This window comes from Chelmon rostratus, chromosome 2 (assembly GCF_017976325.1).
Source record: "Chelmon rostratus isolate fCheRos1 chromosome 2, fCheRos1.pri, whole genome shotgun sequence".
Lineage (NCBI taxonomy): Eukaryota > Metazoa > Chordata > Actinopteri > Chaetodontiformes > Chaetodontidae > Chelmon > Chelmon rostratus.
The window spans coordinates 16,217,916-16,233,608 of record NC_055659.1 but is presented as its reverse complement, the minus strand read 5'-3'; the positions used below and the strand labels follow the sequence as shown (position 1 = coordinate 16,233,608).

Genomic DNA, 15,693 nt, shown 5'->3' with positions numbered 1-15,693 from the left:
CCTCTGCTGTCAGTGTTTTATCGCATTGACACAGGTTGCATCGTCTTTTCTTCCACCGGCCCCAAGAAGGAGCGTTTTAGGTTAGCTGACTGCATCTGAACGACCAGCAGGGTGATTACACTGATGCCTGACATGTTGGCAGCATGCTGAAGGATGGAAACTGACACATATTAAACTGAAAATGGAGTAAGCTTTAAGACTTTATATCAGCTGTTACAATTGCTTCATCGACGAGGTCTTTGAGACAATGGCTGCAATGAACAACTTCATGGAGGAGGCCGGAGACACGGACCTTGTGGGGATGGGGCTTCGTGTCACCGTGTCCCCTGCACAGACTGCCTTTTACATCATCCTGGTGTTGCTGGGCATCCTGGGTAATGCCACTGTGGTCGGAGTGATTGGTAAGAGTGTATTAAAGGACCGTGGTGGGGGACGTAACTCGGACATCATTATCATTAACATGGCACTGTCGAACCTGCTGGTGTCTCTGGTGAGGAACACGCTGCTTGTCATCTCAGATACGGGACTCGAGGTATGTGGTCTGTTAGAGCAGTCGTTTTTAAGATTGCCAATAAGTCCACTTTTAGTTAGTTCAAAGGGTATGTTAATTAGACTTGATTGCACCGCTTGTCTATACAAAAGTGTAGATTTTTGACCAAAGGTTTTTTTTGTTTGGAAAGTTTGTGTTTGCCACAACAAACCCACAGTAGCTTCAGTAGCCATGAGGTGAATTAGATAGGCTGCTGAAAGAGGCCTCTTTGTATCTCCAGGAGATAAGTATGTCTTTCTTTTACAGCTATACTCTTCCAAAGAGTGGTGTCAGTTCCTCATGGGGGTCTGGGTGTGGCTGCGCTCAGTCAACGTGTGGTCAACACTCTTCCTCAGTGCGTTCCACCTCCAGACATTGAGGCGTGTGGCTCCCACTATCGGGAACCTTCATGGGCCCCGAGGCGCTCCTAGAACACTACTGCTAAGCCTGGGCCTCATCTGGCTTCTCAACTTCATTTACTCCATTCCTGCTCATATGTTTTCTACAAATGGGAACGAGAACAGCACAGAGGTGAGGGCATGATGCAACAGGAGGCTCCATTACCTTAAATGTCCTCAAGGAAATGACTTTGTGCTAGGAAGATATTTAGCACAGATTTTAAAAAGAAGCAGCTTTAATGAAACTAAGAAAACTAAACCTGATGTTAAAATTTAACAATTCAAGCAAATCTCAAGAGTCTGGTAATTGAATATCTCATTGCACAAAATAAATGGAAACCAACCGGTGTCTGGAATAGTAGGAAAAATACTTTTGTTGCATAGCATGCTTTCACAAAATGGTCAGTAAAAATGTTACATTTGTTTTTAATGTGGTAAAACTTACAAAAGCACAGGCATGATCCTTTAAAGCTTAGAGAAATATCTGTGTTGGGGAAATTACAAGTAGAAAGATCTAATGTTTAATACTGGATTGTATATACACATACTGCATGTTCTACCAACCTCACAAAAGTGCTGAATTTGAAGTAATTAAAAAATAAATCATTTGAGGATAGTTTCCTGTTAATACAAAGGAAATTCAAACTTCTTGCAGCATCATTGCTTCTCGTGACAAGTGGTAGAGAATGTCCTACAATCATGTGAACTAGCAGTACAGTGTTATACACCTCACTGGAGGTAAGAGTCCTGCATTTGAGTTTTGACTCAGTTCAAGCAGATTCGCACTAAAATATTGTAAATAGATGTCTCCTTTTCTAATGAAAGACTACCTTCTTCTTAATTGCTGAGTGAAATATTCCGCTCTCTTTCCTCACTGTTCTGGCTCCTCCTCTCTCAGACCCTGATGCTGGTGAGCAGCACAACGCGCCCCCTGCTGGGCTGCGTGTGGAACTTTCCCTCCATCTACAGTGGCCTGGCCTATGCCACCACGTCTATGGTGATACATGAAACAATTCCCATAATCCTAATGGCCTTTACCAACATGGGCTCCCTTTACACACTCTACACCCACGGGAGGAAGCGGAGTTCATTGCAAGATGCCCCTGTGATAAAACGGGTGCCTGCTGAGAGACGAGCAGCCAAGGTGAGGAAGAGGAGGGTGACTGGAGCTTTGCGGTTGTAAAGAGCGCACTGAATCCATGTGCTTCATGTAGATGAGTAGTAGATGTGTAAATTAAAGTGTTTCCTCCAGATTAATTTATGGAACAATCATGTATATAAATTCTTTTAGCAGCATTTTTATTGGAGTCAAGGAGAAAATATTTCATCAAATCTCAATATCTGATCAGAGTTTCACTTCCCTAATTCTTTGCACCGTGTGCTTCTCCAGGTGATTCTCGCTCTCATAATGCTCTTCATTGCATCCTGGGGAACCAGCATTATCTCTGTCAACTATTTCAACTACAACCGCGGTTCCTCTGCTGAGTTTCTTCTGGTCATTGCTCGTTTTGCCAACATTATCTTCATTGCCATGTCACCTGCTGTTCTGGCAGTTGGCCACCGGCGGTTGCGTTCTTTCATCAAGTCTACGCTCGCTCACTGACAGATGCCCTGCTGACAGTACGCTGTAATGAAGCAGTGGAGGTGCAACTCACACAATACTGCTGATTATAAATTACAATCTGCATAAACTTCCCTCAAAAAACACTGAAAGAAAGTTGGTGGTATAGGTATGAATATATGATCTCTCTCTCTCTCTCTGGAGTTGGACTGATGGACTCTCAATGAAAAGGCAAATTGTTCAAAAGTAATTAAGGATAAAAGGATTTATGCTACATGACCCAGTGAAGGAGGGCCGATAGATGGTGTGATGTCTTTATTTTACGGTCTAAAACAAATGGTCCAAAGAAAAAATAAAAATCAATACCAAACCATCCAAACTGATTCATACAGACGATACTGCAATATGTTTTCATTAGTTTGCATATCAGTATCTGGGTGTTACATTTTGTGTGTGTTTGTTATCCTCTGAAACAGTGTTGTTAATGGATCACCTGAAGCCTAAAAATTGTTATCAACAAAATCTACAGTTTAAATAGTTATTGTTACCATGATGGCTTCTGGCTAAACATTTCATATTTTGTCACCCCATGTGTAACACAATAAAATAATATTTCAACTTCTGGAAGAAATAGCATAAGGCAGTGGTCTCTGGCCCACATTTTGAAATATTAGAGTTTCTGTTTGCAGATCCTTATAAACAATTTGAGTGCTTAAACACAGGGACACAACGAGTAATGTAGTGATGATATCATAATGGACAACTTCTGATAACCTTATACTGCTGGACCTAATATCAAGCTTTCACTGTGTTGCTTCCCCCAAGTTTTCTATTATTTTCCCTATGTGCTACAATTTTGGAGAGAGTTTTTCTTTGGTGTATTAGCGATTGGACTGCCTTTGAGCTGTTGAAATGTTTTTATTGTGGGCTTGTAAAGCCTATTGAGACATTGTGTGTGATGTTGGCTTAAACAACTAGCACAGACAGTGCAAACAAAAGAAAACTCAAGAGATTACAATACATCTCAGCCCCAGAGAAACAACAAAGAAGCAATGACACAATGGACTGAATAAAATTATTTCTATGCTAAAAGAAAATCCCCTGCATGATTACACTGTAATGATTTCTGACTGAGCCGACATACTGTGTCTCAGTTTGACTTGCATCAAATGGCTTGATATATTTAAAAAAAAAAAAAAAAAAAGCCAAAATAATACTTGACAACAGTTCTGTCCAGACAAAGCATCTGGATCCAAATGGATGATGACATCCGTACTTATTTATGGTTATAAATTTCAGTATTTCATTTTCTATCATACATTGCTTCCATCATTTCTTTGCTTTAACTTTCTCCTTCACTATTATGACCTTCCTGTCCTGTTGAACAATAAAAATGGTTTGTTTGGCCTTCTTTCCTTTAGTCTTTGGGGATTTACCCTCCTCTTCAGGGTCCTCACTATGACATTTAAGATATTTAGACCATCCCAGTATCATACTCATGATTCTCCTCCTCAGTTTGCCATGTCCCAGGGCCACCACCATCGGACTGAATCCTACAAAGAGTGAGGCAGAGAAGTGGGCCACAGTCAGCAGTCCTTCAGCATGGTGTCCCCCATCATGGTTGTAATATGTCACCGCAGCAACCTGTAGTGCCCAGCAGACCACAAAGAGCGACACTAGTGACATGATTACATGAGCTGCTTTGCGTTCACTGGAAACGTGTTTCTCCAGCTCCCCGTGGGTTGTTCCTGACTCTCCACCTGAGGTAACAGCTCGGATGTGTTTTGCGAGTGCATGAAGCGTGGCCAGGTTGGTGCAAACCATCAGCACCAGTGGCAACACCTCATTAAGTGCCAGCGAGGTGGAGGCAAAGGCTGAGCCCTGCTGGTTGGAGGGGAACTCCCAGATACAGCCCAGCAGAGGCCTGGTGGTGCAGCTGATCACCATCAGTTCCACCGTGGAGTTGCCGTGAACATGGGTGCTATAGACCAGAGCTGGAACTGAGAAGACCAGGTTTGCCCCCCACACCAGCCCCAGAACCATCCAAACGCGCCGCCTCTCCCTCTGTTGTGCAAGAGGTCCAAAGCTCAGATGCTGTCGCCTCAGGGTAGTGCAGTGGAAGACACTAAGCGCTAGAGTCACCCAACAGCCCACAGCTCGCCACCAAACCCAGAGCAGCATGAAGACTCTGCACCAGCCTGGAGACAGAGACACATTCAAGCCCAGGTCTGACACAAAGATGGGCACTGTGCGGAATAGCGAGGTCAGCAGGTTGGCCAGTGACAGGTGCACCAGAATAGTGTCAGAGGCAGGGAGTCTCCGAGATGGACTCTCAATGGCTGACTGAAACACCTGAGAGCATAAGCAAGACAGACTGAGAACAATGCAACCTAAAACATTCAGGTCAATTCACCAGTAAAATATTTTACATATCACCTCACCACATGGATGACCAAGATATTCCCCAGAATGCCAGAGAAGACCAAGAGCCCAAACAAAATAGCATCTACAGTGAGGACCTCTGACATGGCATCATCCTCTGCATGGCAACATACTTTGCTCTTTCTTTGAGATACCTGACTTGCACCACGATCCCTGTTTCTGGTCCTCTTGGTCTTTTATAGATGCACACACACGCAAACAAATAGATTTGTGTTTGCTGACCAGGCTCAAGGACAATTTAATCTAATATGCTGATGCTTTGAGTATACATGCAACGGCAGGCGTTTTCCATGTTTTCCTTCCACGTCACTGACCAACTGCCACGCTGGTTCTTGACCTGAACAATCACATCAACTGGTGTGAGTGCTATTTGTTGTGCTCCTTTTGAATTATTTCAAAATTTTGAATTTAAGTCCATTCATGTTGTGAAGGACCAGTGATCTGTTCATTTATTTTTTTTTAGAAACTATCGTGAATGTCCCATAGATTAGTGGCTAGTGTCAGCTAGACCGACAGATATATCATTAACTGCAGATCAAACAGATTTAACCAATTATCCTATGCAATCTCTAAGGGACAGGTGTCACTAAGTCAGTACCACTGATGCAGCATTTTTTTTCTCCTATTAGTCAGCCATTCATACTCTCCCATGGTACTAATTGTTTACCTGGTTGCCATGTTCCTCCCTGGGGAATTATTGCTCAGAATAATTTCAGTAAGATCTTTTTAATTAAAAGTAAGGTGGAGAACAACGATGCATCTTGAGCATACATTTTTTCCCATTGCATGTGAGATTCTTTATTATTGTAAGATTTTTCTTCATTTAAGAGACCAAGATGTCACAAAAAACAAAACACCACAAACAAAACATGTGAATAAACCTACAAATAACTGCAAGGATTTGCATATTCGTCATATTGTGTTCATGTGTTAATTTAAATCCCACTCCTTCTTTAAACAACACATTTACTAAAATAAGTTCTGGCTAGGACCAATTTCTTATCCTGTCTCTCTACTTGTTTTACAATCTGTAAATGTAGGTTTTATATAAGTGTCAAACACTGAGTGCTGTATCTCCTCCCACAAGTCTCCCTGAATGCTGTGCATCCAAAAGTGAGTGCAGAGAGGCAACTAATGGAAAATTACGCAGAAAGAGACAAAAAGGGGAGTTCTTCGGTTCATACTTTTCCACTGGCCAGCTGAATCTGAATTGTGTTTTCTGAATTCGAACTCCATCTTTAAGCACCAAGACAAATAGTTTAGAGATAGCACAATAAAATCTGAAGCAGTCCTTATCAGAAAAAGACATGGCACCAAGAATAAACATTCAAGTATTCAAGTACCATTTTTTATTTATGGCCAGTTTTTAAATATTGAAAGGTAATGTTTACTAAACTGTGATCTGAATCAGTGCATATTATGCAGATTTCTCCATTTTGAATCAATTACCAGATTGATCGAAACTGATGATTATCACAAATTAATATTGATTTAACATTTTCAACTGACTTTTTTTATTTAGCATTATTTAACATTGATTTAACATTTTCAACCTAACCTTTCAACTGATCGAATCTACTAACATTATTTCAAAAACATTTGGCTCTTTGGGACTCCACTTTAATGCCATACTAATGGAAGATTAGGAAAAAGATGTGTTTTTTATTTTTAGGAAACAGGTTTTGGGTGTTGCAGTGGATGTTGTTTACTCAGGTACACCATCGGATCTGGTGTACTGTGCCTGCATGCGGGGGACCAGGATGCAGGTCCGATAAAATCCTCCATCCGTCAGTGTTATCAGCACTCTGGTTGTTGTCTCCGTTATTGACAGACACCTGAAGCGCTGTGTGGGATGATGACTCACAAACCGACTGCTGATGACTACAAATATTTTGTGCACGTACCCACGCTCCCAAGCACTCCGCAGCGCGCGCCTCTCCACGTGCACTCTCACACAGCGGGCATCAAAGCCTTTACGTCAAGCCAGACAGGAAGAAGAAAGCGAATCTGATGGCACGATAGCCGGGTCCCCGTGTCTCACCGAAACAAGTAAGTGATTTTTAGAATTCCCTCTGAGTCGGAAGCTGCACTGAGGTGACTTGTATCGCCGTTTAGGCTTTATTAACTTCGTCCTGAAAGCCCATCATATGCAAGGTCATACTCGAATCTCTTACTGACCGCATGGCCGCATGATTAAATGTTATTTCTGTCGCAGATGCATACCCGCTCCTGTCGCCCATGGACGCGTTGTCCGGTTTCACGCGGATTTCGCCTGCGTGCGCTGAGGCAGAGCTGATCTTATGGCAGACACCAGTCCGCCTTTTACCATCGCTCATCTGATCCACTGTGAGAGAAAATACATCGACGAGAGAAAGTGAGATGAAAAGCCAACAAGCACCATCGCTGCTCGCCTTGTCGGCACTCCTGCTCTGCACATTACACCACACAGCTGGGTCCGGCAGATCTCATCGCAGCAGCTCAGCATCATCAACATCATCTCCATCAGAGGTGAGAGGCAGGCATAATTTGGGGACGCCCCAAAGCTGGCTAAAACAGACTAACGTCAGTTCCAACTATGGCAATCACAGCTACGAAAGTAGGCCATCACCAAAGCTTAAAGAGGTAACAGGCCGAGCAAATGGCTTCTCTTTCAACACCAGCAGAGGCAATATTTCTACTGTGATATCTGAAAAGTCTGGCAGGGCACCAAGCTGGAGCCTAGAGGAAGGGGTGTCACCACTGTGTGCCTACCAAGTGATTGAGGGAGGCATTGGGGGGCAGCTGTGTTTTCGACACACACTGCCTGACTACAAGTGTCGCAAGGGAGACTGCAGGACTGTGGTGTCTTTGGGGAATCTGGTGGCAAATATTCTTAACAATGGCAGCGTACTGTTACAGTGGACCCATGAGGGAGATTCCACAACAACCGGCCAACATGTAAAGGCAAAAGAGACTGCAGCTGGTCAGAAGAGCAGTGCGGATCCTGGCACTAATTTAACAAGACAGGAAACTCCAAGATCAGGCGCTGTTTTGAGTGGCCGACGCCACAGGCGGGGAGGCTACGAGTTGAGCTGCTGGTGGAATGGAAGCTATACTCAGTTTGAGTGTGCTGGAGTCCATCTTGGATCTGGCTGCAGGGACTTTCTCCTGACCGAGCTGCATGAAAACATCCCCTACCGCATCTGCCTGCGCTCCCTGGCCCGCTCCAGTCCAGCTCAGAGAGCAGAGCAGCAGGACTGTGTAGAGTTTACCCTGCCGCCGTCTGGGATGCAGGACATTGTGATTGCCATGACAACGGTGGGGGGTGCTATTTGCGTGATGCTGGTCATCATCTGCTTGCTGGTGGCATATATCACAGAAAACATCATGAGCCCCACGACGCAGCACACATACTCCTACCGCACTCACTCGCGTCACTGATAAACTGAATCCGAGATGCACTGCTAAATTAATAAAATGGCCTGCATTTAACATCCATATCTAATCTCCCACTCATAGTCACTCATTGTCAGCGATAGTTATTTTTCAGTCAGCCACATAATATGCCATACACATCCTGTTATGACTGAATTGAAGCACAATCTACTGTGGCTCTGCAATTAACATGCCTTGTCAACCTCTGCGAGGATGCACTAAACCAAAAGTACTGATAACCTACATTTACTATTATACAGTAGTTTACTGTGTTATGGTTTTGTTCAAGGTTGTCTGTGATTGAGTCTGTCAATCTGTATGCCGGCAGCATTTATACAGCAATACAACTAACAAAATGGCTTTCAGGACATCAAAAACAGCAGTTTTTTGCTAAATGTACAGCCTATGAAAGTGTTCAGACTTGTCCTGTTTTTGCTAGGGACACAGGAAAATAAAACTTTACTGAAAAAAGTTTTTCCACTTGACTAAATCATCCCACCATCTAGTTTGGCTTTGACGTCTGCATACAGTATGTATTTGTATCATTTTGTGAAGGGCAATCCAATCTGGTGTACAATCTCTAAATACTGTGCCAAACATCTTGAGTTAGAATGCGTTCATGTCCTGCTGTGAGTGAATAAAGTAACATGAGGTCATTTGTAATACTTTACAGCTGTCCTTGTTTTTTTTCCTCGTGTGAGAGAGAGTGTGCATGTGTTTTCACACAGAGACATGAATTCAAAATATCTGTATAAAGACAAAGCCTTGCTGGGTGCCTGATGCAGGTCTATCACAAAACAGAAACTGAGGTATTTAGACACATTAAATACCTGGCAAATTAAAGCAGTTCATCACATCAATACAAAAATCATATAAAAATACAATATTGCCACCAAGCCTGCTCATTGAGTTGCAAACACTGCCCAAAATAGCCAGATACACCCAGAAATGTGACAAGTAGAGTTGCCATGGTATAAATGGTATGACAAAATCTCTGATGGTTAATAAAATGCAGTTACATCCACATGGACAAAGGGGAAAGTATGCAATCTTATCAAAAACATAGAGGTAGAAACAAGAAACATGTATAGAGTGAGTGAAAACATGGAGTTGTTTGTTTGGAACTGATTCACGGATTAGGACACTAAGTGGTTTAAACATGAAAACAGTGGCACTGAATACAAATCAAATGGAAAGGTGTATCATTAAATGTGGCATACAGGTACACGCTATGTCTGTTTATGTCTACAACACTGTAAACACAGTAGCTACTTGTCTGTGAAGATTGTCATTCATCCAGGTCACAGTACTTCTAAGTGCAAACAGAGGCAACTGGATTTGCTTGTGGTTCTAGAAGATGTTTTGCCTTTCATCCAAGAGGCTTCTGCAGTTCTGAAGCAAGCAAGTCCAGCTGCCTTTGTTAGCACTTACTTGTATATAAGATTTTTACTTGCATTAACAGATTTGAATCACATGTGTGCCTTTATTGTTTAGTAATGCCCTGTGTGCTCTTAGGGCCACTTTTACTGAGGTGAAAATATGGCCTTCAAGGAAAATCGTTTATTGACGTCACGTCTATAAGTAGGAAACTCCGCCCTCAAATTACATCACTCCTTAAAGCCGTATTCAACTACAGAGGCTCCGCCATTTTAACTTCCTGCTTCAGTAGGAGACGAGCCAATCGCACATTATTTGTACTCGAAGCGTTTTGTTGTTCCGCGTAACGTAGGGGTTTGTCTTGTTTATTTTTCTCACAGGAATCGAACTGACCACCTCTGTTAGTTTCTGACGGCTTGTGTCGGTTAGTTTCAGCCGGGGAGTCGCAATGCCGAGCCACCCGCTGCGGGTAGCGGTTGTGTGCTCGAGCAACCAGAACCGCAGTATGGAAGCGCACAATATCCTCAGGTAAAGATGGGCCGCCGGCAAGAGAAGAAAAGGGGACACGACCATGAAGCGAACGAAATGTGTGCGATAGCCGTTTTCTGAGCCTCTTCAGAGCCACGCCGACACGGTGACTGACAGTCCGTCAGGCCTGACCGCCGTTAACAATGGACTCGCTCTTCTTTAGTGTTGCGCCGAGGCTGTGGCGTACTTTAAACGCTGGTTTCTGACTAGGTTTCAGGTTTGCGCTTGTCTGAAGCAAACGCCCGCACAGACTGCTTTGATTTCAAACAGATTCAGAGCTTTCAAAATAGCGTCCCAAGTTGTTAGATCGTTTTTCCCCCTCACATGTTGACAAGAGCGCCCCCCAGTAGGGAATATTCCGGAAGGGAGCAACTGCAGCCAAGCAACACGGAGTGGTTTGCCAGCACTGATCAGTCCTCTCATTCACACACCATTTGTCTAGATTTTCTAATTTTTAAACCAAAGGTGTGTGCTGGTTTGGGATTATGCTGACATCTCACAATTGAGCTCATTTCGTTGTAGCTGTTTTGTTTTTTCCCTCAAAGGAAAATGGTGCACCTCTGTCTAGAACAGATGGATTTACAGACCAACATAGTCTCTTAACTGTCACTGGTGTGGTGAAATAAAATAAACAATTTTCCCTGGAGAATTTTATTTAAAGTCTGTTCAGCTCTTACGTAGGCAACATGTGTTAGACTCATTCTGACACAGCACAATAGAGACCAGCTGGAAATGGGCCTACACTCTTTCAGCGTGGCGTGACGATTTAATTCAGCCTGTGAAATGTAAAAAGACCGCAAATATTCAGTTAAGATCCGGTGTGTGAGGAGAGAGCTTAGCGAGTGGACTTTGCACTTGAGGCATGGAAAGACGATTTCTGGATTCTGCTTGTATGTGATGTTTGATTGTATCAAGTGTTGTTGCCAGAAGTGGTATATAATTTACTGTCTTGTCCTTTTCGTCTTTGCAGCAAACGTGGATTTGATGTGCGTTCATTTGGGACGGGGTCTCATGTGAAGCTACCCGGTCCTGCTCCGGATAAGCCAAATGTGTATGACTTCAAAACGACATATGTACAGATGTACAACGACTTGGTCCGCAAGGACAAGGAACTGTATCCCCTTCTCACTCACATTTCCACACACACTCATATACTGTATACTGGAAGCCAGATAAGTAAACATGGCCCCTGTCCATGTATCTTGTTTGGATATTAATCTTTGTGGGAGGTTATGTGAGTGTGATTGAAGGGGACTGACGGGTAAATCACATGCAGGGATTTTAACGTGTGTTACAGATAAGCTTTATTAAACAGAGGAAGTACAGGGGGTGGAAAAAAAACCCTTGCAGTACAGCAGCCGTGAAACAGTAAGTGCAATTCGGTGAAGATGGTGAAGTTTTTGCTGAGACCATCAGATTTAAATCTATACTCCTAAAGCCCTGTCTTATATTGAGTGTATTTGTGAGGGTCTTCATGTTACCACTGCTGTTCCTCACTAGTGCAAACAGAGAGGAAACTTTTCAACATGCATCTTTCCCAGGTATTTTTGTAGTTTGAGTTGGACAGAAAATATTTTTATTTAGCTTTCTGGTATTATGGCACACTTGTCCTTTGTCGTGCTGCAGTTAACTGAATTGCTGGTACATCTGTAGTAAATGCTGGAAAACTTAGTGCAGGGGACAATATAAAGAAAATAACCACAGGAGAATTCTATTAGAAAAGAAAACGGTCTCATAAGTAAAAAACACTGAGTGAACAAACACCAGATAGGACATTTAACAAAAGTAAATCAAGACCATAAAGAGTTTTTTTTTCCCACATAGGACATACATTGAACTAGGACTAGAACTGTTATGTAAAAAAAAAAAAACTCAGACACATCTTACGTTTTTAATTGAAAGAGACCAATTAGAACTTGCATTATTCCTCATTAGTGAGGGTATATATGTACATGCCACCAAACTAAGGGTACTTAAAAACCTTGGACCACATTACAAAAGCCTCTGAGTAAGAACAGCAAATGTGAGTGATCACCATACTGTCTTGATGTATTGTACATATGAGAACTGTCTCAGGCACTTCATTCAATTCAATTTAATCAAGATTGTTGCACTTATTTCTCCTCTACTGACTGGTGGTACTGTTTGGTCTTCACTGATACAGTTCAAATAATCCATATCTCCAGTATCAGCAGTCTCATTTTAAACCTGTTCCCTTGGGCTGCTTTAATTCCTGAGACATCTTTAATGTTTGGAGACTAGGTTAAATATCGACTCCTCCTGTGCCTTGTCTAAGAAAGACATCTTGAGTTATTCTGGTTAAATCTAGGCTAAGAAGGAGAGATGTGCTTCACCAAATTTTTATTTACTATTGTACTGTTACTGATGATATTACTGTGTTGCATGTGTACATTTTGCCAACCCACAGTAGTTTGAGAGGTCAGATTTGTATTCCTGCATATTAGAGGTGCTGTGTTATAAAGTTGTAGTGTAGCTGTCCCATGAATCCCAATGTATTATGAGTAGAACATGTACATACTGCCTCTTATAAAACTCAACTCTTTGCTGTATGCTTGCAACTTTGCATGGGTTTCTTGAAAATATAGTCCCCTATTATAGACAATTCACCGTAGTGGTTTGTCTTTTTTTATTATGTTTTTTGGCAATGTAGTGACAGTGGCAACATAGGCAGACTTAGGCTATGTTTTTCAGAAACATGGGGTATTAGATTTGTAACATTCAGCTCAACATGTCAGCCTGTCAGCATTAGAATGTCTTGTTGATAACATTATTATTTAAATTTTGTTGAATGGGTTAATTACAGTCAAAAGTTTAATATTTTACTAAAATTGCTCTGAAATGCTATTCTTCTGTTTACCGTGTGGGCTTTGTTCTACAGCCCACGAATGGATGGTAGGCTTTTTGAGACACCACTAGGGGGTGCTGCAGTTCGTCTAATACAAAGACTTAACTGACACCATGCAAGTGTGTACCACATGCAAAACAAAATAGTCTCATTCAGGCACATGAACTTGACGGTTTCACACAGGTTTACTGGGTGCTGGCAGCCATTTTTCAGTGTCCTGTTGCAGTCCTGCCTCTGATTGTTTGGTTAGTGTGCCATATTACCTTGAAATATGTCTCTTGTTCCTGCTGTGTTCCTTGACCTCCCCACTCTTCAGATACACACAGAATGGCATCCTGCACATGCTGGACCGCAACAAGCGCATCAAATCAAAGCCGGAACGCTTTCAAAACTGCAAGGATAAGTTTGACCTGGTCATCACCTGTGAAGAGAGAGTCTATGACCAAGTGCTGGAGGGTGAGGCTTGTCATTAGAAATGTCTTATCACTGAAGGGATGCAGTTGGTAATACAGAGCCTCTTGCAAGAACACTGCATTGTAATCACATTTTTACACCGCAATGATTTGCTTGCAGACCAAGTTTTTACTACATCTGATTGTGTGGCACACTCTCTCTTATCTGTTGTTGTTCCCTAGATCTGAATTCAAGAGAACAGGAGACTCTACAGCCTGTGCACGTCATCAATGTAGACATTCAGGATAACCACGAGGAAGCCACGCTGGGCGCCTTCCTTATCTGTGAGCTGTGTCAATGTGTGAGTGTCCTGACCAAAGAAATGCTGTTGTATGGGCATACTGATGGAACAGTGCAACAAGCACTCTGTTAAACCATTAATGACATTGTGGTTTAATAGTCACATCTGGATTATGATCATGCATTATGCAGTAAACCTATATACCTAATGTGAATGAAATGGTCTTTAAATGTACATAATCTACCATCAAATATATTGCTTAAAAATGATATTCAGTGGTGCCTCGTGAAAATGCTGCCAGTGCTATACAAGGGTCCTTAAGAATCATGAATGGTGTACAGAGATTTGTTTGAGTTTATTTGTGCAAATGAACTGTGTGCACAGACAATGTTTAATGTGCTTCCTCCTCCACCCCTGCAGATCCAGCACACTGACGACATGGAGAATGAAATTGATGAGCTCCTACAAGAGTTCGAGGAGAAGAGCAACAGGCCTTTTCTTCACACTGTCTGTTTCTACTGATACACAATGGAAATTTGCAATAAACACAGACCCAGATCACAAGCAATCAGACGATAGTATATGGACACACACACACACACACACACACACACACACACACACACACACACGCACGCACTTCATACTCCTCAGTCATCTACAACACAGTAGATACACATTGTGTGCCTACACAGCCATACACGCACACATACACACACACACACACACAGCTTTAGGTCAGGACCTAACAAATGGCTGCTGTTGGACATATTGGTGATGATGGGTTTTTCCTCTATGCAGAGGACAGACTCGCTGCTCTTGCTCTGCCTTTATTTCTCCGGATCAAGGTCAGGCCAAGGTCCTCCCTCCATCCCAGTCCAGTGAAATCACTCAACCATGTCTCCTCAGGGAGAGCCATAACACCCACACCCCTGATTCAACAACTCCTTTACAAGTCCCTCCGATTTTGTTAAGTACAGCATATTGATGCTGATTTTTTTCCCCCTCTAGATGATATATAGTTGTAATTCATTTAAGCATATGTGTCAGATTTTATTTCTGATCTGGGACAGTGTAAATGTGGAGGAGAGTTAATTGAACTGAATGTGTGTTTTTGTGTGATCATGTGTTGTAGTCTAGGATTAAGTTAAAGTGGGTGGGCTAGGTAATGAATAACCAAACCTAACCTCTCTGAGGATCTCCTCCAATCTGTTTCCAATATAATGTGTTGATTCATATTTAAACTTGGATATGCTATTTTTCAGGGCATAGTATTTTTTCTTTTGTAAATGTTAAAGAATTGAAGTATTGTAATTATTTGCAAACTGCGAGCTCAGCTCAGAGTGCCTGATTTTTCTGTATGTACATATGAATTCACTAAAGAGAGAAACATCTCTAAGAAACATGGAATGACTCTTTTCTTTGTGACAGTTTATGTTGGTTTCCTTAAAGGGCATCTGTTTAAGATTCAACATATGTATTACACTTCACTATTAGCAGTTAATGATCACAATCAAAGATAGAGCTGTCAGAAGTACATGGTCATTTTCACATTTGATTTATGTGTTACAGACCTTTTTTAGAACAAGCAAGGGCAAACTTTGATCATTTTAAAACATGTCAACAATAGGATGAGGCTCTGTCTGTGATGTCCTCTGTCTGGCTTTGTCCCTCCTCCATCATGTGGTTCACTGAGAGAAATCTTGGGTAAATTACTTAAGTGTGCCAAAGTGAAGCTGTAAAACGGGGCGAAGCATAATGACAGTAACTGTGTATGGGAAAAGTAGGGTTATTGGTGTAGTATCTGTTTATATAACAACGTTATATCTAGACACGATTCAATCTGTTACTGTCTGGATGTAGTTTTTCGTTACTCAGTAATTA

At 42.2% G+C, this 15,693-nt stretch overlaps 4 protein-coding genes across 4 annotated transcripts; 3 read left to right on the top strand and 1 right to left on the bottom strand.

Annotated features, from left to right (window-relative positions):
- The first annotated feature begins 256 nt into the window (after window positions 1-256).
- LOC121615285 (olfactory receptor class A-like protein 4) lies at window positions 257-2,530 on the top strand. Its single transcript, XM_041949580.1, has 4 exons — window positions 257-532; window positions 797-1,060; window positions 1,826-2,071; window positions 2,318-2,530. The coding sequence occupies exons 1-4, from the start codon at window positions 257-259 to the stop codon at window positions 2,528-2,530; spliced, it is 999 nt and encodes a 332-aa protein (XP_041805514.1).
- A 1,287-nt stretch (window positions 2,531-3,817) lies between these two features.
- On the bottom strand, window positions 3,818-5,016 carry LOC121615255 (olfactory receptor class A-like protein 4). Its single transcript, XM_041949531.1, has 2 exons — window positions 4,930-5,016; window positions 3,818-4,840 (listed from the first exon to the last, which is right to left on the bottom strand). Exons 1-2 carry the CDS (start codon window positions 5,014-5,016, stop codon window positions 3,818-3,820), a joined length of 1,110 nt encoding a protein of 369 aa, XP_041805465.1.
- A 1,832-nt stretch (window positions 5,017-6,848) lies between these two features.
- Window positions 6,849-8,932, top strand: fndc10 (fibronectin type III domain containing 10). Its single transcript, XM_041949555.1, has 2 exons — window positions 6,849-6,979; window positions 7,146-8,932. Exon 2 carries the CDS (start codon window positions 7,310-7,312, stop codon window positions 8,348-8,350), a length of 1,041 nt encoding a protein of 346 aa, XP_041805489.1. The 5' UTR covers window positions 6,849-6,979; window positions 7,146-7,309; the 3' UTR covers window positions 8,351-8,932.
- A 1,051-nt stretch (window positions 8,933-9,983) lies between these two features.
- On the top strand, window positions 9,984-15,210 carry ssu72 (SSU72 homolog, RNA polymerase II CTD phosphatase). The gene is made up of 5 exons (XM_041949677.1): window positions 9,984-10,249; window positions 11,220-11,363; window positions 13,432-13,571; window positions 13,751-13,869; window positions 14,230-15,210. The coding sequence occupies exons 1-5, from the start codon at window positions 10,170-10,172 to the stop codon at window positions 14,329-14,331; spliced, it is 585 nt and encodes a 194-aa protein (XP_041805611.1). The 5' UTR covers window positions 9,984-10,169; the 3' UTR covers window positions 14,332-15,210.
- The last annotated feature ends 483 nt before the right edge of the window (window positions 15,211-15,693 follow it).